This window comes from Marmota marmota, unplaced genomic scaffold, assembly GCF_001458135.2.
Source record: "Marmota marmota marmota unplaced genomic scaffold, marMar, whole genome shotgun sequence".
In the NCBI taxonomy this organism is placed as follows: domain Eukaryota; kingdom Metazoa; phylum Chordata; class Mammalia; order Rodentia; family Sciuridae; genus Marmota; species Marmota marmota.
This window is the reverse complement of record NW_026000241.1, coordinates 85815-107785: the sequence shown is the minus strand read 5'-3', so window position 1 is coordinate 107785 and position 21971 is coordinate 85815. Positions and strand designations below refer to the sequence as shown.

At 39.1% G+C, this 21971-nt stretch overlaps 1 protein-coding gene across 4 annotated transcripts; it reads left to right on the top strand.

Annotated features, from left to right (window-relative positions):
* Positions 1-1498: 1498 nt before the first annotated feature.
* On the top strand, positions 1499-20638 carry LOC107145152 (zinc finger protein 26-like). 4 transcript variants are annotated; one of them, XM_015488959.2, is made up of 7 exons: positions 1499-1920; positions 11030-11170; positions 14567-14655; positions 15623-15749; positions 16326-16409; positions 17446-17504; positions 18091-20638. In XM_015488959.2, exons 2-7 carry the CDS (start codon positions 11146-11148, stop codon positions 19948-19950), a joined length of 2244 nt encoding a protein of 747 aa, XP_015344445.1. In that variant the 5' UTR covers positions 1499-1920; positions 11030-11145; the 3' UTR covers positions 19951-20638. The 4 variants fall into 4 exon arrangements, with proteins under 4 accessions (XP_015344445.1, XP_048651207.1, XP_048651205.1 ...); XM_048795248.1 differs by lacking the exon at positions 1499-1920 and adding an exon at positions 13663-13808 and having other exon boundaries at positions 11032-11170; XM_048795249.1 differs by lacking the exons at positions 1499-1920; positions 11030-11170 and adding an exon at positions 13735-13872.
* The last annotated feature ends 1333 nt before the right edge of the window (positions 20639-21971 follow it).

The window sequence follows — 21971 nt, the reverse complement described above, 5'->3', positions numbered from 1 at the left end:
TTGTGTGCCTGTAGACCCAGTTACACAGGAGGAGGAGTCAGGAAGATTGCTTGAGGCTAGTTTAGACAACACATGTAGACTCCCTCTCTCCCCCTCCCCTCAGCATTGTTGTCATGAACTCAAGCATGGAGATGTCTCACGTAGTGACTTTATTTTCTTGATTGCATATCCAAAAGTGAGTTTGCTGGATAACATTATAGTTATACTATTTTTTTTTGGTGGTGCTGGGGATCGAACCCAGAACTTCTTGCATGTGAGGCAATATACTCTTTAATATTGTAAAGAACTTATACACTTTTTCCCATAGGACTACCAATTTGTATTACTACCAGCATCATACAGGGTTCTGTTTCCTTTACCATTGAACCAACATTTGTCATGTGTTGATTTTTTTAATAATAGTTATCCTATCATGCATGGGGTTACATCTCATTATGGTTTTCATTTGCATATCCCTTGTGATCCCTGATGTACAGCATTATTTCATATATGCCCATTAGCTATTTATATGAATTCTTTGGAAGAATAGCTAGTCTGGTCCTTTGAATTTATTATTTATTCATTTACTTACTTACAGGTGGTGGGGATCAAATCCACGGCCTTGTGCATGCTAGGCAAATGCTCTGCACTGTTTGCCATTTTTTTTTCTAGTGCTGAAGATCAATCCCAGGGCCTTGCACATACTACAAAAGTACTCTACCACGGTGTCACCCCCACCCCAGAACTTCCTTTACCTATTTTTAAATTGGGCTATTTGGGTTTTTTTTTCCCTTCTCAGTTGTATGAGTTCCCTATTTATTTATTTTTGGCTATTAACCCATTATCAGATTTATGGTTTACAAATAATTTCTCCCATTTTTTACTTTTTTATTTGTTTGATAGTTTCCTATGCTTTTAGAAATTGTTTTAGTTTGATATAGCCTTACTTGTTTATTTTGTTGCTTGTGGTTTGGGTGTGAACTCCAAAAAATCATTGCCAAGGTAAGTGTCAGGAAGGTTTTCTTTTGTTTATTTCTAGGAGTTTTCTGGATTGCCTGGCCTGAGGTTTAATTATTTAATCCATTTGGGATGGATTTTCGTGTATGGTGTAAGATAACGGTCCAATTGCATTCTTTTGCATGTGTATGTTTAGTTTTCATAGTATCATTTATATGAGACTCTTTTTCCTGTTGTGTATTCTTGGTACTTTTGTTGAAAATCACTTGACTGTATATACATGGGTTTATTTCTGTGCTTTCTATTCTGTTTTACTGTTCTGCGTGTCTGATTTTATGCCAGAACAACAGTTTGTTTTGGTACTACCTTGCATTGTCAGGTTCATCAATATGAAGAATTCTGTGACATCTGCTGTAATTTTGAAAAGATTCCCATAGCTTTTCATGAAATAGTTTTTAAAACTCAGTGTTCTATGATAAAGATGGCAATGTGACCTGGTAGAAACACTGGNCCCCAGCCCCGCCCCCGAAGACCCTGCCCCCGGGCCTAGTAGTCACCTCACCTCCGCGCTTGGTTCTGCCTCCTGCCCCCGCTCTGAGTGGATCTCAGGCTCAGCCGCACTCTCGCGCGAGGAAGCTACCATTTCTCTGCCATTAGGGGTTCAGAGTGTCTGATGCCCGAACCCCGCAGTCAGTCTCCTCCGGCTGTAAGTCGCAGGCGGAAGTGACGTCATGGCTCGCTTCCGTCTTTTCCGGTGCTGACTTCTGGCAGCTGGGTTCCTTTTCACTTTAGTAGTCGTGGGGCTTCCTACGCCTTCAGGGCTGGGTGCGGGGCCGACCGGCGCTGGAAGGGGGCAGTGAAAGTACGCGTTTGACCCGGGACGCCGAGGAGCCTCTCGGGAGACACCTGTCTTGCCCCGCCCCCTCCCGGGCTACCGGGTCTGCGAGGCCGATCGGGCTGTCCAGAGCCACGTCGCGACTGCTGGTAAACGCGCTTCCTCGGGGTTTTTGCAGACACGGCGATTGCCTCTTCAGAAGCCCCCGAGATAGGCTCTGTGGATTATTCCCGGGGAGGAAAGAAGGTCCGGCAATTTGGGTCTTGGTGGCTGCGTCCCCGCGTCCCCACCTGGCGACCCGCGCGCCTGCGTGGAGTAAGCTGCGGGGGTGCTTGCCGGCGGCGTTGGCTTTAAGCGCCCTGTATCCATTTCTGACACGTTACAATTAGAGAAAGCCGCGTTGGTAGGTGTCCAGGGAGTGCGTGTTTTCGTCTGCAACCGTAAACGTGGGTAGATCGCGAGCCAGTCCACGAAACAAGCACACTCAGCCATTCTTCTCATTTGACTGCCGGGCTGTGCCTCCCGCAGAGCTTCGCGGTGGCCTGTGGAAGACAGGATGGAGACTTGATTGCACTTAATATTTCAGTTTATCACTTTTCTCTCCAGAAAAATGAACCTTTTTGACTGACCTATTTGAAAAGAAGTATTTGAAAATTGCAGGCATATTGAGCTCTACGTGCTTGGTAATGCGTCTCTTAGAAAATTTTTAAAAATGTTATTCTTATATAGGCTGGGTAAAAAAGTAAAAGCATGGTTTTGGTTGTTTTTAGTTCTTATCTCTATTCGAGGTTCATATATTGTAATTGCTTTTTTATTCTCTTTGAAGCTAGAGTAGTGGCTATTGTTTTTGTGTCTTTTTAGGAATCACTCTTTCAGAAAGTCATACTTCTGATTGTATTCTCTTAGTATGTTTCAGTGTTTTTCATTTCTTGTTTTCCTTGTAGATTGAAGAATGCCTGAATGGCTGGCTAAGGCATAGTGACAAAAATTCAATGTAGAGCTGTTCTCAGGGAGCTTGTAAATTAGTGGAGGAGGCTAACATGTAACTAAGGGAATAATGGATTTTTACAAATTAACAAAGGTGGAGAACAGTGTTATTCTCTGATCCTCGTATGGGAGTGAAACTAAGAAAAGAATGATGATTAACCCTAGACCAAAACTACAAGATGCTAGAGTTAGCCATAACAGAATGGAGTAGAAGATGTGAAAGCTTTCTATGAATTGTTGGATTATGTTTTTTGCAGGAGAGAGGGACGTGCATCAAAGATTACTTCCAGGTTTGACACTACAGTTATTTTCTATGGAAAATAAAGCTGAGGAAAGAATTTACTCTTTAATATGTAAATGACAGGGAAACTAAGTTATACATATTCAGATGATATAAGGCAAGATAAAATAAAACATGAATGTGTGTGTGTGTGTGTGTGTGTTTGTGTTTGTGTTTTTTTTTTTTTTTTTCCTGTACTGGGGATTGAATCCAGGGCTTTACACATGCTAGGTAAGTGCTCTGCAACTGAGCTACAACCAATCTTTTAAAAAATTTTTATCCTGAGACAGGGTCTTGCTAAGTTGCCCACATTGACTTGTGATTCCCATGCCTCACCCTCTTGAGTTTTGGGGACAGGCATGTGCCACCACACTAGGCTCTTTTTGTTTGTTTTTCTTTTTTAAAAAAATTTTAAAAATTTTTTAGTTGTTGATAGTCCTTTATTTATTTTACATGGTGCTGAGAATCGAACCCAGTGCCTCACACATGCCAGGCAAGTGCGCTACCACTGAGCCATAGCCCCAGACCTGTTTGTTTTTCTTTTTGAAATAGAGTCTTGCTATCCTGTCCTTACTGGTCTGCAATTCCTGAGCTCAAGTGATCCTTTTGCTTCTGCCTCCTCAGTAGCTGGGATGTGGGCATGTACCACTGGGCACTGTCAACATACTCTTATTATCTTAGTTTCTTTTAGTCAGGAGCCTATACATGGTTAAAGTAGAGTCTCTGCTCAGGATTTCAATTGATTGCAAACAAGTCATTGTTGGGGTTGCAGTCTCATATTGCTTAGCTAGGGAAGCTTACACAGGGAAAAACCTATTTGTAGACTCACTCACTTACAGCTGTAGATTTTGTTGCTTACTGTCTGCTGGAGTCTGTCCTTAGTTCTTAGAAGCTACTTATAGTTTTGCCACATTGCCACTTCATAAGCTAGTTAGAGGAGTATCAGAATCTTAGTGACATAACCTGCACTTTCATTTTAGGGATTATAAAGTAATCATTTGGTAAAGTATTTGTAAAGTTTAGATGTTGTGTATGGGGGCTGGGGATGTGGCTCAAGCGGTAGCACGCTTGCCTGGCATGCGTGCGGCCCGGGTTGGATCCTCAGCACCACATACAAAACAAAGATGTTGTATCCGCCGATAACTAAAAAATAAATATTAAAATTCTCTCTCTCTCTCTCTCTCTCTCTCCCTCTCTCTTGAAAAAATAAAATAAACATCAGGGTCGGTGACCCTAAAAAAAAATAGATGTTGTGTATAACAACATCTAAAGAGAGATTGTGGTTGGTGAGTCAAACCATGAGATGACGGGAGAAAGTGGGAGGAGTGTAATAGGAAAATGCAACATGTGAATAGGTGGTCCTTTCCTGGGCTGTGAGTTTGGTGATATGTGGGAAGGAAAACAGTAATCTCCATTAATTTTAGTAATACAGATTTTCCTAGAGCTGTATGGAGGTATACATTTGAGCAGAGAAAAAATAAATTTTGAACTGAGAACAATTGGTGTACCAGGAGCATGGCACAAGCAGACAGTGAGTTCAGGAGGAAAAGCAAAATTATTCTATGTCCATTTTGTGTTTCAGGTGACAGTCTGTGGGCATTGTTTTGTGGAGGTTTAAGTGTAATGGGAGAAGCCATCTCCAACAGCAAGTTCCTGAGTTGGGGCTATGTTTTCTGGGGTGATGTCATTTTTAGCAGTGATACATTGGGCTGAGGTGAAGTCATCAGGGGTGTGGGATTAGGGTATCCTTTTTAAGTAGGTACCCAATGGAGTTAATGTGACCCTCTGGTTGTAAACCAGTAAAGCACCCAAGCCAGTGGTAATAATACCAACGGTTAACAGAATGTTGTTTAGCTATACTTGAGAGAATTTTTTGATTGTGTTATTTTTTTTTTTCTGCTGGAAGTTTAGATCCTGCTATCATATTTCTAACTCTGAAGAGAAAATGGATGTCCTGGCAAAGCCTTGTTTTATGGCCTAAGTGTATGTGGAAATGTGAGATTTTGATTTACATTTGGGTATCTATCAGTTAAGAAATTCCCAGAGGGGTTTTTGTTTTTCCTTGAATGGGACAATTTTTAGGTAATGGTCCAGTAGTTTATAATAAATGTAAGAGATGGGGGCATTTGTTGATCAGGGCTTCCAATGCTAAGATGAATACCCCATGTTTGGCTACTTAGGTTGTTTCTTGAGTCCTTTCTAGTGGATGGAAAGCAGCAACTCTTCACTAAACTTCATCATGTATGATAGTCAGCAGTGCCCTAGTCTAAGGACTCCAATTATTCTTCAGTTAATTCCAAGGGACTTTTTAGGTAGTCATGGAGGACACTTTGGTAAGAGGCTGATAACAGGAGAAGCCACTGTCTCTTGCAGGTGGAGTATACCAGAGGTCCCATGTTCTGCTCCTTGCTGTCTTAAGGAGGCCTTAGTACTTATGCAAAGCTTGTGGGGTGGTGTTTCCATGACCCAAAGCATAATGGGTAGCTGGGTATGGGAGGTGATAGGCTCAGGGTTTGTGAGATCCTTTATTTCCAAGAGAAACTGGTAGGTGGCCAGTCATACCTATAATGCAAATAGCAGGAGGGCAAGAGGGGCAGTTCCTTACATTAGATGCCATGGGCAACCAATGGCCACCACAACTGGTCTAGAGACTCGAGGAGCATTAAAAAAGATTCCCAGAACCTCTATCTCAAGCTGAGTTTTTGTTTACTCTTTTTTTATTTTTTAAATTTGAAGGTGCTAATAGGAGTGCCTGTTGATTTTAGTTTGGACAAAAAGTTTGTGAAATTTTACAAAATGTGGACTATTTTGCCAGAACTCAAAAAAGAGTACTAGAAGATATTGCAGTTATTTGTCCTTCATGAGTGTGCCGGTAGAATCTCCTCAGGGAAAGATGTTATCATTATCATACCTATGTTCCTGCAGAAGATGTATGTCCTCTTTGTTTTCAAAGATATTGCAGGGATGCCAGATCTATTGGATGAGGAAAAGGTGTATTGCATGTCTTTGGAGGTGGGGGCAAGCTGCAGCCCAGAGGCTGTTGAAATAGGCACTGAACAGAACATATTAACCAGATTTATAAGAGGCCAATATTTACTGGGTGTTGAATGGATAGAATCAGAAATTTTAGATGGGGTCCCACCTTAGAGTTGTAGCAACCCATCATGAGGTGACCTTTATTTTCAAATTTAAAAATAGGCAAGGTTGAGCTGACAGATGGAATAGCATTAGAGATAATCTCCTCTTTATGAACTGGGATTTATGTAAGTTTAAATCCTTGAGGTCCTATTTTAATTTACATTGGGCCATTGTTAATAAACTGTTTTTAATTAAGGATCCCTGGGTCTTATTTTGTGAAACCAGTTTGTGCTAAAGTCTTAATTTAATTATTTCTTATGTTTTAGTATGTTTATTACAATGTTTAGCTATCTAGAGGTACAAGCCATTTTTAATTTTTATTTTTTTTTTGGTACTAAGGATTGAACCCAGGAGTACTTAACCACTGAGCCACATCTTCAGACCTTTTTACTTTTAATTTTTTTGATACTGGGTGTTGAACCCAGGCGTGCTTAACCACTGAGAAACATCCCAGCCCTTTTTGTATTTTATTTTGAGACAGGATCTCAGTAAGTTTCTTAGGGCCTCACTAAGTTGCTGAGGCTGGCTTGGAACTTGCAATCCTCCTGCCTCAGCCTCCTGAATTGCTAGGAGTACAGGTGTGTGCCACCATACCTGGCTTATTAGTATTTTTACTGACACTTAAAACTATGTTTAGACAGACATATAATTTATTTGTGTTGGGAACATTCAGATTCCTGTTAATCACTTTGAACTATTCAGTTACTTGTTGTCTACCACAGTTATCCTACTGTGCTATAGAACATCAGAAGTTATTCTTCCTGTCCATCCATGTCTCTGTGCCAATCCATTTTGAAAGATTTTGTGCGTGAGTATAAGAAAAGGAGCAGGATGTGAGGAGAGGTTGCCCAGAGGCTTTGGCCCCCAACCCTGCTCCCTTTTTCCTTTATCAGCCAGAGACAGAAACTAAATACCTAGGCATCAGGTGGCTAAAAGCCTAGAACAAAATGAAAAAGGTGAGGGAAAAGACTGTCATCTCAGATGACTCCCAGGGAATAAAAAACTTAAGTATAGTGCAAATGCCAGTTGAACAAAGATAAAAGTGGCCATAGATTAATTAGTAATTTTATTTTTAATTTCTTTTTTTCTTTTTTGTGGTGCTGGGAATTGAACCAAGGGCTTTGTGCATTCTAGGCAAGCACTTTTCCTCTGAGCCACATCTCCAGCCCTAATTAATAATTTTAATATCAAATCCCTAGGTGCCAGGGGAGAAAATACAAGTTAGTTGAATAGATAGGAAAATATTTTATTATAAATAGCATGAATGGGGGGGGGGATTGTGGCTCAGTGGCAGAGTGCTTACCTCATACCTGTGAGGCACTGGGTTCTTTTTTTTGGTACTAGGGATTGAACCCAGGGGTTTGCTGTTCTGTTCCATTGGTCTCTTGTGTCAGCTTTTATGTCAGTAAAAGGTGATTATCTCCACTACTTCTCCATATGGCAGCACCACATAAAATGAATAAATAAAAAAAATAAAGGTATTGTGTCCATCTACAACTAAAAACAAATTAAAAAAAATAAATAGCATGAAGTAATTATATGACAGATTATACATATGAAAGAAAAATAAAAGAAGTTCCATAATTTGATCTTGTTGAAAATTAAAAATTTATATATTAAACTTTTATGTAACAAAATATATTAAAAAAATTATTAGGGAGGTTAAGGTAGGAGGATCTCTTGAGTCTAGGAATTCATGGCCAGTCTGGACAACAGAGCAAGACCCTGTCTCAAGGGGGAAAAAAAAAGAGATTAAAAAGGGTGTTAGTTGGGATTTGGGCCTGCACAATGTAGGTTTTATTTTATCTTTAAAGTGTGCTAACATGATCAATTGACAAAATTTCATGAATACATTAATAATGGGGACTCAATTATAGCTATACCTGAGGATCCCACTAAATTTAAATATTGTTCTCCTTACATTCCTAAAGTTACTCAATATGAGAAAATTGGTATGCTTCTTTTTTAACTGTAGGCTTGACTGGATTTCAGAGTCACATACCCACTGCCCTAAAATACTCCACCTATATCCTCTGATAGAATAAATAGTAATTTAAAACTAAAGTCAGTTTTTGTCATTTACAAATTGGTTTCATTTGTGGGCCCTAATTAAAGTAGTTAATATGGCCTCAAATTAAAGCCCTCCAGGATTAAACCTGGTTATATAAAACATAATAAATAAAAGGTGATTATCTCCACTACTTCTCCATATGGCAGGCCATTATTGCCCATTGTTAAATCTGAAAATAAATAAATGGTGCCTTATAATGGATGATTGCAATCTTGAAATAACATGGTTTCATCTAGGAAGGCCCCATAATTAATACTTGGTAGTAGTATTATTAACATTACTGATTGTATTTAATCAAAAACTAGTAATATTTTTTCTCTTATTACAAATTCTGTGTTTTTTTTTTTCCATTACTTATTTCAGCAGCCTTTCAGCCTCAGTGGGCCTCACCCTCCAAAGGGACACATTTCCTGTTTTACACATGACCTTTGGGGTAACTTAACAATGTTGTAATCACATATCATCTTTGCAGACAACACTGACTGTATACACCTTTCTCTAGGACTTACAGGTATGACATTACATTAATAATATTCTCCATGGATATTCATTTAATATACTTCTTGATGACACATGAATTCAGCATCTTTTTGTCCTTTTTTGGGTTCTAATGGGAGGATATTCCTCATTTACAAATTTTATATACAAATGAAAATCACCAGGCATTTTTATTAATGCTCTGAGAAACCCCTTCACTCTAGAGGTTTCTACAACCTCATTTGGTTTCTCTTGGAGTTCTCTGGAATACTTATGATGCCCACTAGTTGCCCAACACTGTAAGAAATTGGCCCTTATCAGATCGATAGTTTGCAAATCAACTGACCATAAATGTATGGATTTATTTCTGAGTTTGCTGTTCTGTTCCATTGGTCTCTTGTGTCAGCTTTTATGTCAGTACATGCAGTTTTACTTGAGATTTCCAGCTGTGTTCTTGCTCAGAGTTCTTTGGCTCTGGTGAGTCTTTTCTGGTTTTATGTGGATTTTAGGATTTAAAAAATATTTCTGGGGGAAATGCCATTGGAATTTTGGAAAGGTTGTCATTAAATCTGTAGATCACTTTGGGTAATTTTTTTTTCCACCTGCCCAAGCCCAAAGAATAGACTAAAAGATATAAGGAACAGTAAAAAATGAGGCTTTACTTTAATAGTAATCTTGCAAGATCAGGTGCCTAGTGGTCAGGGACCCCCACATTGGGTATAACTAGTGATTTATCCCCTAGAGTGCAAGATCCCTCCACTGGTTCCTCATTGGCGGAGTACTATAGAAGGCACAGTGATTTCGAATATCACCGAGGTTTTGCTGTCTCCTATTGGGTTTTTTAAAGAAATATACCTTTAGTTTTCCCCATCTCCCTTTGTTCTCTTGTGATGGGAAAGCCCCCTTGGATTGAGTGCACCCAGTTTCTCTCTGTTGGTCAGGTGGTGGGGCCTTCCTTCTCACCTGCGGTTTGTCAAGGGGCTGTGAATTTTTACCCTCTGTGTTAACTGCCTTGTGATTTTCCATTCTGATCTCCTCTCCAGCCACCTTTCTTACATCCCAAATAATTTTACATTTAAGGCTAAATACCTGTATTCTGAAAATGGACCATTGGGATTTTCTATTTTTCACAAATCCAAGGCCTTGGGCATGCTAGGAAAACCTTTCTACCACTGATCTAAACCCTAGCCCAATAAGGACATTTTAATAATTCTGATCTATGAATATAATTGTCATTTTTTTTTCTTTTTTTTTTGGGTGATACTGGGGATTGAATCTGTTGCCTCACACGCTAAGTCAGGCACTCTATTCCAGAGCTGCATCGCGTTTGGTTGTCCTTTTCCATTTTTTGGGTTGTTTTCAATTCTTTCATCAATATTTTATAATTTTCAGAGTACATACTTTTGATCTTCATGAATAGATTTTTTTCTTCAGTATTTTTTTTGTAGTTGCTGTAAATGGGATTGTTTTCAATTTTTTAAAAATTTTTATTTTGAGGTGATTTCAAACCCATAGTCTTGTGCATACTTGGCAGGAACTCTGCCACTGAGCTACATCCCTAGCCCCCAACCATGTTTTTTTTTTGTTTTTTTTTTAATTTTTGGTACCGGGATTGAACCCAGGGCTGCTTAACTACCGAGCCACATCTCTAGCCCTTTTTGTATTTTATTTAGGACAGTGTCTCAATAAGTTGCTTAGGGCCTCACTAAGTCGCTGAGGCTGGCTTTGAACTCATGATCCTCCTGCCTCAGCTTCCTGAGCTGCTGGGATTATAGGCATATGCCACTGTGCCTGGCTGTCTCCAGAATTTAAAAAAAGTATTTTTGATCTGAAGTTTGTTGATCAAACTTCAGATATAGTCTACGGCCACACCACGCTGAATGTGCCCAATCTTATCTGAATCTACTATGTGGAACCTGTGGATAGAGAGGGCTAACTGCATTTTGATGAGGATATTTGCATTTATGTTCATCATGCATATTGATCTATTTTGTTTTGTTTTATTTTTGAGTACCAGGGATTGAACTTGGGGGCATTCAACCACTAAGCCACATCCCCAGCCCTATTTTGAATTTTATTTAGAGACAGGTCTTACTGAGTTGCTTAGTGCCTCACTTTTTGCTGAGGCTGGCTTTGAACTTGTTATCCTCCTGCCTCAGCCTCCTGAGCTGCTGGGATTACAGGCATGCACCACTGCACCCAGCATCATACGTATTGATCTGTAATTTTCTTGTGTCATATTGTCCTTGCTTGATGTTTGATGAATAATAAGTAATGCTTATTGATAAATGGTTGATATCTACAGGAACACATATAACCTTCTATACAGAGGAACAGAGATTGCCACCATCCCCTTAAATGCGTAAGCTACCTTGATGTGTCCTTGGAATCACAGGCCTATTTCATCATCAGCTCTACGGGATGGAAGCCATTGATTTGTCCTGTGGTAAGTTCTGCTGATGTTATTTTTCAGAGTCTCTACTTTAGGTGCCCCCTGTATAGTATATTTCTAGTTCTCTGGGCTTGATGCTGCTGCTTGTTCATTTCAGGGATACTAAAGTCAGCAGAGAGGGCTCTTTTGTAAGTCAGCCCCCAGGTATGTTTGCTTTAGTTATAGGTGCTACATGATTTCATTATGAGTTCTATCACCATAGGCAGTTAAAGAGGTGTATTTCTCAGGGTTTACAGTTCTTCATCTGTAAAATGAGACCATTAAACTTTTTCTGATGGGTGGCATGGCTCAATATCTCTTTTTCTGGCTCTAGTTGTGACACATTGCTCTGGCATTGTAGCATTTATTTATTTTTATGTGGTGATGAGGATCATTGCCTCACATGTGCTAGACAAGCACTCTACTACTGAGCCACAACTCTAGCCCCCTTTTTTTTTGTACCAGGGATTGAACCCAGGGTGCTTAGCCACTGAGCCATACCCCCAACCTGTTTTATTTTTTTATTTTGAGACAAGGTCTCACTAAGTTGCTCAAAAGCCTTGCTAAATTGCTCAGGGCCAGGGAGGCCCTGAGTTGCTGAGGCTGGCTTTGAACTTGCGGTTCTCCTGCATCAGACTCTTGAGTTGCTGGGATTGATAGCTGTGCTCCATTGCACATTTTTACACAAATGCCTATAGGGATTTATTTATGACCATCAAAACTGGGAGTAATCTAAATGGGGCATTATCCATGTGCCTGGAGAATGAATAAACTGGTATTTCCATACAATGGAATCCTACTCAGCAGTAAAAAGGAATGGACAGCTAACATCTGCAGCCACATAGACAAATCTCAAATGCTTCTACTAAATACAAAAATGACAAACTCATGCTACATACCTTATTATTCCAATTACGCAACATTCTGGATCAGGTGAGTCAACACACTGGTTTGTGAGCCAAATCTAGTTCCATTTTTATACAGAATGTAAGCTAAGTATTTACATTTTTAACTAATTAAAGAAAAATAAAAATTTTAGAGGGGCTGGGATTATGACTCAGCGGTAGAGCGCTCACCTTGCATGTGCAAGGCCCTGGATTCGATCCTCAGCACCAAATAAATAAATAAATAAATAATAAATAAAGATATTGTGTCCATCTACAACTAAGAAAAAAATTATAGAAAATTCAGAGTCCAAAATATTGAAATACATCCATGTTCATTCTTTTACATTTTATATATTATCTTTGGCTGCTTTCCTACTATAGTGGCAGAGCTGAGTAGTTGCTACAGAGATTATATAGACCAGAAGGCTTAAAATATTTATATGGCATTACCAGAAAGTTTGCTGGCTGATGCTACTGCGACAAAGAACAGCTCAGGGTTGCCAGGGTAAAGTGATGGGGTTGACCAGGAGGGCTTTGTTCAGAGGGTGACAAAAACATTGTATCTTATCTGTGATAGTTACATGAGTACATTAGTTAAAAACTCAAAGCTTGACAAAAGTGGATTTTTAAATACTTTTAAAATAATTTTTAAAAAACAAGAGGAACAGAAAATGTCAGTGGTTGCCAGAGGGTAGGGGATAGGCAGCACAGGGTAATCTTTTGGGTGATGTGGCTGGCACAGTGATAGGTGTCTGTAATTCCAGCTATTAGGGAGGCTGAATTTGAGACTAGCCTGGGCAACATGAGATCCTGTCTTAAACAAAACACAGCAAAATGAAAATTCCCCCAAATTATACATTTGTCAAAATTCATAGACTTGAAACTAAAAAGGGTGATTTTACTGGATGTAAATGCAGAAGAAGCATTTCTGTGTTTCATTTGATAATCTGGGAGCTTCTCTGGGAATATAAGTGGGCTTTTGGTTTTTGGTACTGGGGAACCTATCCTGGTGCTGCTAAGTATACACCCACTGCTGAGCAAAACCCCCAGAAAGAAATGCTTGCTTTTAACTTTCACAAAACTCTCAGGTAATAAGCAAAGGATTAGAACAAAAGGATCCTAAAACTAGTTCCACAAAGCATGTTACTATAAAAATATGTACAGATCTTTAATAGAAAAGTATATTTCTTTTTTTATTTTATTATTTTTGAAAATTTTTTTTAGATGTTGATGAACCTTTCTTTTGTTCATTTATTTATATATTTGGTGCCAGGAATCGAACCCAGTGCCTCACACATGCTAGGCAAGTGCTCTACCACTGAGCCATAACCTCAGCCCAAGAAAAATATATTTCTTTACAATAAAAAAATAAAATTTGAATAGTCAAAATTTAAAAAAAATACATAAACAGAGGTGAGAGGCAATGTATGACTTAGGAGCTACATATTTAGCTAAAACTAAATCCAGTTCTTTATAAGAACTAATTTCAGAATATAAATCGTATATAAATCCACAGCTTATCCAGAAACTCTTCAGAATCTGTCTGCAAGTTCAAGGGGAAGTACAGTGGTGTCAGCTGCAGGGTGGCCTGTCACTGCAGTTGCACTATTTTCCCTTCAGCTTTTCATGGCATAGATGCAGGAGATGCTCAGTCTTAGCCATGAAGGAATATGCTGTACTGGAAGTTTCTGGAAAAGGAGACCAAAGCCACATGGTGATGTGCTTGCTTCAAAGGAACAGGGCTCACCCAGGAGGGTCCTCGCCAGGTGATTTCTAGATTTCACTTCCATCATCATCGTCCTCATGCTCTTCCTTTTTAAACATTTTCAGGTACTTACTAGCTAAAATCTTCTTTGGTAATATATCTGCAAGAAACTGAAAAGTTTTTGACTCTTCTGCAGTATTTGCTAAATTGCTGTTAAGTCAGTGTTCTTTCTTTTCCACGACTATATTGGTAGGATAGGTGGCTAGGTACTGAACAGAGACCTCCTTTAACCATGCACTGAACTAGTAGGGCTGGAAACCATCTAGAGAAAGTTGAAGCAATTAACTGTGTGACTTAAACACCATCCAGCCTTGGCACAGGAAGGCTGTGGTCCTCACTCATCCATACAAGTTGCTCCAGGACCATCAGGGGCTGGGCGAGCCACACACATCCTGGCTCCCAGCCATTCTGCCTACATGTGGGCAAGGCGAGCCCTGGGGGCTGTGGTGGCTACCTCAGCCCCTTTGCCACCAAGCAGTGGGCAGGAGAAAAATGGACTGAAGTCTTTTTGGCCTGGTCAGGGAACAGTGGACATCCTCTCCAGTCTGCACGTTTGACTGTGGGACCCTGTGTACTGGGGTCAGCAGGAACGGCACAGTGCCTGTGAACATGGGTTGTGGCGGGGCTAGCGTGTTTTCCTGAGTGGGCTGGCTTATGTGGGAATTTTGAACTAGAATGGAATGACCTTTAGGCATGTGAGTGTGGGAATAATGGTCACTTCTGGATTTTTTATGCCTTTTTTCCCCCTCTTCCTACTAGGCTTATTTTCTAGGGGCCCCATCTGCCTTCATGAAGAAAAGACAGAGGCAGAAAGGATGGTGGTTGATGGCCTGACAAATTGTTACCAGGTAGGAAGAATGTATTATCCTCCCAAATGGCATACTTCCTAGCTCCAGGTAGATATTTTCATCTAGGTGTTCTTGTCTGCAGGGATTCTTAAAGCATATAAAGTCTCCCTGAAGGACTGAGTCCAAGTTGAATTTCTCCTGAGAATGCAGCCTCTTATATTGGGGAACAATTATCCTGAAAATCGTCCTGGGATTTCTTTTTTTTAAAAAATATTTTATTGTTATTTTTTTAGTTGTAGATAGACACAATATCTTTATTTTATTTTTATGTGGTGCTGAGGATCGAACCCAGGGACTTGCACATGCTAGGCGAGTGCGCTACCACTGAGCCACAACCCCAGCCCATCCCGGCATTTCTTTGCACCAACTGCATGTCTCACATTTTGCTGAGGGTTGTGATAGATGATAGGAAGGTGAATGTTTCATTTTATGAAAGACTTTATTTATTTATCATTTATTGAATGTATAAAATGTGATGTATGTGTGAATATATATATATTTTTTAAAATTTAATTTAATTTTTTATTTTTGGGTACTGGGGATTGAACCCAGGGACACTCAACCACTGAACCACATCTCCAGCCCTTTTTGTATTTTATTTAGAGACAGGGGCAATCCTCTTTGAATTGGCAATCCTCTTGCCTCAGCTTTCCAAGCTGCTGGGATTACAGTATGCCATGGCACCCGGCCAGGAGTATATTTTAATAGAGGAAAGTAAGATGAGAAAGAGCTCCTGGTCTGGTTGTGGTGAGATACATTCATGTTTTCAGTGTGCCATTCAAGCCATATGAGTGGAGAAGATGAATAGTGGGTGAGTGTGCAAACAAAGAGTCTCTAGAACCATGAAACTCTGAGGTAGATATTGGGAGAACTTCCAACTCTGTTTAGGCATTGGGTTATCCATTCTCATTCTCAGTGAACTTTATGGAGATGTTTCTTGGCTCAAACTCGAATGTGTGTGTTATAGGAGTCTGTGACCTTTGAGGATGTGGTTTTAGACTTCACCCAGGAGGAATGGGCTTTACTGGACCAAACTCAGAGAAACCTGTACAGAGAGGTGATGCTGGAGAACTACCAGAACCTGGTGGCTGTAGGTAAGACTGCCATCATTACTGCATCTCATAAAACAGAAGTATAATGTGTTTTTACTGTTTTGCAATATCAGTGATGTCAACTGTGAGGAAAATAACTGGCATAGTCCCAGTCCCAATATGTTGTTATCTACTGTGGTGGTTTTTAAGATGTGGTCCTAGGATCAATAGTTTCATTATTATTCTCTCATAAAAGTGCATCTTCAGCCTCCATCTTTGGTGTACTGAATCAGAAACTCTTCAGTTGGGACTCTGCCATCTGTGTTTTAACAGTTCCTCCATAGAATCTGATAAACTGTAAGGTTTTAAGAATGACTTGTGTAGATTTTCCCCATGTTTACAAAATCTTTTTGTTTCACTTTATTTCCTATTTGATTAACATTTAGTGCTTTGTAAATGTCTACATAATCATCAGTCTGGGTTTCAGGGATCAGATATTAAGAGGGGGTATTTGCATATGAAGTCTTTTTTCAGTAATCATTTCACTTCTGTCTTTAGAACCATAGATCCTAAATCATGGGAAAGTTTATGATCTTTTGAATGAGCCACTTCCATTAATGCATCTTTCCTCATGTACAGGATGTCAGCTCATCAAACCCAGCCTGATTTCTTGTTTGGAGGCAGAAGAAGAGTTGAGGACAGTGGAGAGAGGTGTCATCCAAGGTAAGTATTTGTGAAAAATAGTTCTGGTCAATGGGAAGTTCATTATGTTTGCAGTATTAAAGGAATTTTCTTTTTTATGATGCCAGGGGTGGAATATAGGGTCTTGAACATGTTAAGCAAAAGCTCTACCACTGGGGACACTTTATTTTTTGCAGTACTGGGGTTGGAACCCAGGGGAGCTCTACTATTGAGCTACATCCCCAGGCCTTTTTTAAAAAAATATTTATTATTATTATTTTTCCAGTTTTAGGTGGACACAATATCTTCATTTTATTTTTATGTGGTACTGAGGATCGAACCCAGTGCTTCATGAATGCTAAGGCGAGCACTCTACCACTGAGCCCAAACCCTAGCACCCCCAGCCCTTTTTATTCTTTATTGTGAGACAGGGTCTTTGCTAAGTTGCTCAAACTGCCTCAAACTTTCAATCCTCCTGACTCAGCTTTCAGAGTTGCTGGGATTATAGGCCTGTACGACTGCCTAACCAGGGGAAACTAAAAAATACCCTTTGAGTGAGAAGGCCGAGGCTATTGGACTTGGAAGCTTTGGGATATCTTCACATTCTAGTACTCCATTACTTCCTGTTTATTCCAGACATTCTTACAGTCTCAGCCAGTGACTTGCTCTTTCTTCTTTGAGTTTGTTTTTCACGTATGGTTTTTGTTCATACCTTTCTTAGTTTCCTTTCCTAATAATACTGTTTCTGTTTAACAGGACATTTAATTTTCAGAATAAGTTATTAATTTCTAAATTTTGACCCATGTCCTTGTGACTGTCAAATTTTATTTTATTTTAGTTATTATTGTCATTATTTTGTTACTGGGAATTGAACCCAGGGCCTCATACATGCTAATACCAAGCTGCTTCCCTTGCCCCTTGAATTTTAGATATAGCCAAACTACTTGAATATATTCTGGCTTTGTTTTTTAGCATATTAATATGAAAACAGGTACAAATGAGATGTATCATTTTTAACTTTTCCACCTGACTATTTTATCGTGGAAACACTTTTATATGTTTTTCTGTTTTACTTCAGAATGGGCAGCACTTCGACAGGATGTGTTTTGGTTAAAAATGACAAGTGGGATACAACTGGTAAGATTCACAATGGATATTTCTCTTTTATTTCTTAATTGTAGATGGACAATACTTTTATTTTATTTATTTATTTTTATGTGTTGCTGAGGATGGAACCCAGTACCTTACATGTGAGGCAAGTGGTCTACTACTGAGCTGCAACCTCTGCCCTGAATATTTCTTATTTTCCACGTTTAGAGAGGAATGGGCATTACATGATGGAAATTAGTGCCAGCGAGAGATATTTGGGAGAAATAACCTTTACCCATAGGGAGCAGGTTTCTAATGAGATGCCCAGAACCTTAAAACTTCAGAGTTTCCTCATGGATATATTACCATCCACAGAACTGGACATTGAATGTTTAAAATAATCTTAAGAAAACCTACAGAGATTCTTTCACAGAGCAGATGGCATGGGTTTTTTGCAGTAGGGTTCCTTTACTCATAGGCAGTGAAACTCAGAGGGCAATAACTATGTACATATTTTTTGAAAATAACAAAAATCATAATCATCATAATGTTTTTGTCTTGACATGGGTGGAATCTACAAATAAGTTTGAAAATTTTCTTATTCACCATTCATTTTTTATTTTTGAATCAATAGGCAAGTTGCCACAATGGAGAGGAGCTGTATGACTTTAAGCCACATGGAGAAATCTTCAAAGGACACTCACACTTTCTGACAAACATGGGTACTCAAAACAGAGGGAACACTTGGGATTATGATCAGTTTGGAAATGACTTTCCTACTCTGCACAAGGAAACTTCTGCAGAGAAACTCGCTGTGTTCAGTCAATATAGAAAGGATTGCAGTGTGACTCCTAGTGGCGCCTATCAGGCAACTTGTATGCAAGCCAGAGCATTTGAATGCAGTGACTTTGGGCAAGCTTTTGTTAGTCAGTCTCACCTTCCGTCACAGGGTAGAATTCACAGTGAGGACAAACTGTTCCAGTGGGAGCAGTGTGGTGATGCCTTTAGCCACTCCAGGAGCCGAAGTACACATGTGCAAACATACACTGGGAAAAAAGCCTATGAGTGTAAGGAATGCGGGAAAAGTTTTAAATATTCTGCCAATCTTAACATTCATATGCGAACCCATACAGGAGAGAAACCTTATCAATGTAAGGAATGTGGGAAAGCCTTTTCTAGGTGTTATCCACTAACTCAGCATTTAAAAACCCACACTGAAGAAAAGCCCTTTGAATGTAAGGTTTGTGGGAAATGCTTTAGAAATTCTTCATGCCTTAATGATCACTTTCGAGTTCACACTGGAATAAAACCCTACAAATGTAAGGACTGTGGCAAAGCTTTCACAGGGCGCTCTGGCCTTAGTAAACACTTACCGACTCACACTGGAGAGAAACCATATGAGTGTAAGGAATGTGAGAAAGCCTTCACTTCATCCTCAGGCCTTATCAAACACATGAAAAGTCACACAGGAGAGAGACCCTTTGAATGTGACCATTGCGGGAAAGCTTTTGCTTCTTCTTCATCCCTAATTACACATTTGAGAACACACACTGGAGAAAAGCCCTTTGAATGTAAGGTATGTGGGAAAGCATTTACATGTTCTTCTTATCTTCGCATTCATATGCGAACTCACACTGGAGAAAAACCCTATGTATGTAAGGAATGTGGAAGAGCCTTCACTGAGCGCACAAGCCTCACTAAACATTTACGAACACACACTGGAGAGAACCCCTTTGAGTGTGACATGTGTGGGAAAGCGTTTGCATGTTCCTCCTATCTTCACAATCATGTGCGAACTCACACGGGAGAGAAACCTTATGTATGTAAGGAATGTGGGAAAGCCTTCACTGTTTCCTCACACCTAAGTAAACATGTAAGAATTCACACAGGAGAGAAACCCCATAAATGTGAGGCATGTGGGAAAGCCTTCACTGTGCGCTCAGGTCTCACTAAACACGTACGAACTCACACTGGGGAGAAGCCCTATGATTGTAAGGAATGTGGGAAAGCATTTACTACATCCTCAGGCCTCATTGAACATATAAGAAGCCACACAGGAGAGAAACCCTACGAATGTGACCAATGTGGGAAAGCCTTTGCTTCCTCCTCATATCTTATTGCACATTTAAGAATCCATACTGGAGAGAAGCCCTTTGAATGTAATATGTGTGGGAAAGCATTTACGTGTTCCTCCTACCTTCACATTCACATGCGAACTCACACTGGAGAGAAACCCTATGAATGCAAAGAATGTGGGAAAGCCTTTACTGTTTACTCACACCTAAGTAAGCATGTGAGAATTCACAATGGAGCAAAACCCTATAAATGTAAGGATTATGGGATGGCCTTTAGTAGTTCTTCTCATCTTACTGAGCATATGGAAACACTGGCGAGAAACCCTTTGGATGTGAGGAACGAGGAAACTGCTTTAGGAAGCCCTCTTGCCTTAGTAATACGTTCAGATTCACAGTGGCAAGAAACCTTATCAATGTAAGCCATGTATATTCATCTGTCCAGTTCACATCAAAGTCCTGGAAGAACTCACATTCCAAGCTGCCCCATGATCTTAAGAAGTGTGGGGAAGTCATCAGAAGCTGCTCACAATCCAACATGTATGAACTCATCTTGAAGCTGTACCATGTCAGAAACATAGAAAGCTGTCAACTATTTTTTGGGATCTCACTGTGGAGAGAAACCTTATAGATAAAAGATATGGAAAAGTTGTAGTTCTGCTAAGTGTTCTGATGGTCACCTACGATACCCAATGGAGAAAGAATTCATGAAAGTAAAAAGTATTTGCAAGTCATTTTTTATATTACATTATTCTTCAATTTTTAATAAACATGATATTCACACTTAAGAGAAGTTGTTCATCTGTGGGATATGAGAATTGCTTCCCTGGATCCTGAAATGCTGTTGGAGATGTGGTTTTCTTTGTGGCGGTATAGATTTCTTTTGAACATTTGGCAGTTTCAGTATTTCAAATATTTTGAATATTTGTGTACTCTTATGACTTTTCAGTTTTAAATGTTTAATTACTGCTCTTTTACTTTTTTTCCAAATATTACTGAGATATGACTGATAACTAAAATTGTATATATTTAGGGTATAGAATCTGATGTACAAAATATGTTTGTGAAACGATTACTACAATCAAGCTAATTAAAATGTCCCTTATGCGATATGGTGACCTTTTATTTTTGGTGTTGTGTAACACTTCCTACTGTCTTAGCACATTCAGTACATTTTTTTATTAACTATATTCACCATGCTGCATATAAGGTCTCAAGAACTTACTCGTAACTGAGAGTTTTTACCATCTCATTTATCCCTTCCCCTAGCTGCTGGTTACCACAATTGTATTTTTCTTTCTGTGGGTTTTAGGTTCCTTTTTTGTTTTGTTTTTATTTTTTTGTTCTTTTTATATATACATGACAGTAGAACGTATTTTGACATACATACATGGAGTATAACTTATTCTAATTAGAATTCCATTTTTGTGGTTGTGTTGACTTTTATATTCTGTATTTAAGTATGATCACATAGTATTTGTGTTTTTTTATCTGACTTATTTCACATAGCATAATGTCCTCCAGATTCACCCCTGTTGCCCTAAATGGCAGAATTTTCTTCTCTTTTTAAGGGTAAATATTCCCTCCTTCCTCGCCCCCCCCCCACAAAACAACATACAATTTCTTTATCCCTTCATCCATCAAGGAACACTTAGGTTGTTTCAATACCTTGGCTATTATCAGTATTGTTGCATTTAACATTAGGCACTAATTTCCTTGGATATATATATCCATAATGGGATTGTGGGATCATTTGGATGTCCTATTTTTAATTTTAAGAGGAAACTCCATAGTGTTGTTCTCCAGATGGCTACCAAGTTTTGTTCCATTCAGCTGTGTACAAGAGTTTTGTGTGTAATCTCAGTGATTCGGGTGGTTGAGGCAGGAGGATTGCAAGTTTAAAGCCAGCCTCAGCAACTTAGTGAGGACATAAGCAATTTAGCAAGACCCTGACTCGAAGTAAAAAATGAAAAGGGCTGGGAATATGGCTCAGTGGTTAAATGTCCCTGGGTTCAATCCCTGGTGTTAAAAAAAAAAAAAAAGTGTTGTGGTTTCCTTCTAATACTATCTTGATTTTTTACAAGAGCCATGAGGTGATATTTCTTTGTGGTTTCAATGTTCATTTCCTAGATGTCCAGTGATTTTTGAGCATCCTTATGTATCTGTTGGCCATTTCTATATCTTCTTTGGAAAATTGTATAGTCAGGCCCTTTACCCATTTTAAAATTGGATTTTTCTTTTGCTATTACATTTAATGTACATTTATTTCCTTATGAATATATAGTATTGTTAGCTTATAATTACATATGTGGTTTACAAATATTTTCTCCAATTATAGGGTTGCCTTTTTAATTTGTTGTTTCCTTTGCTGTGAAGAAAATTTTTGTTTGATGTAGCTTGCTTGTTTATTTTTACATTTTGTAGACTCTGCTTTTGATGTGAA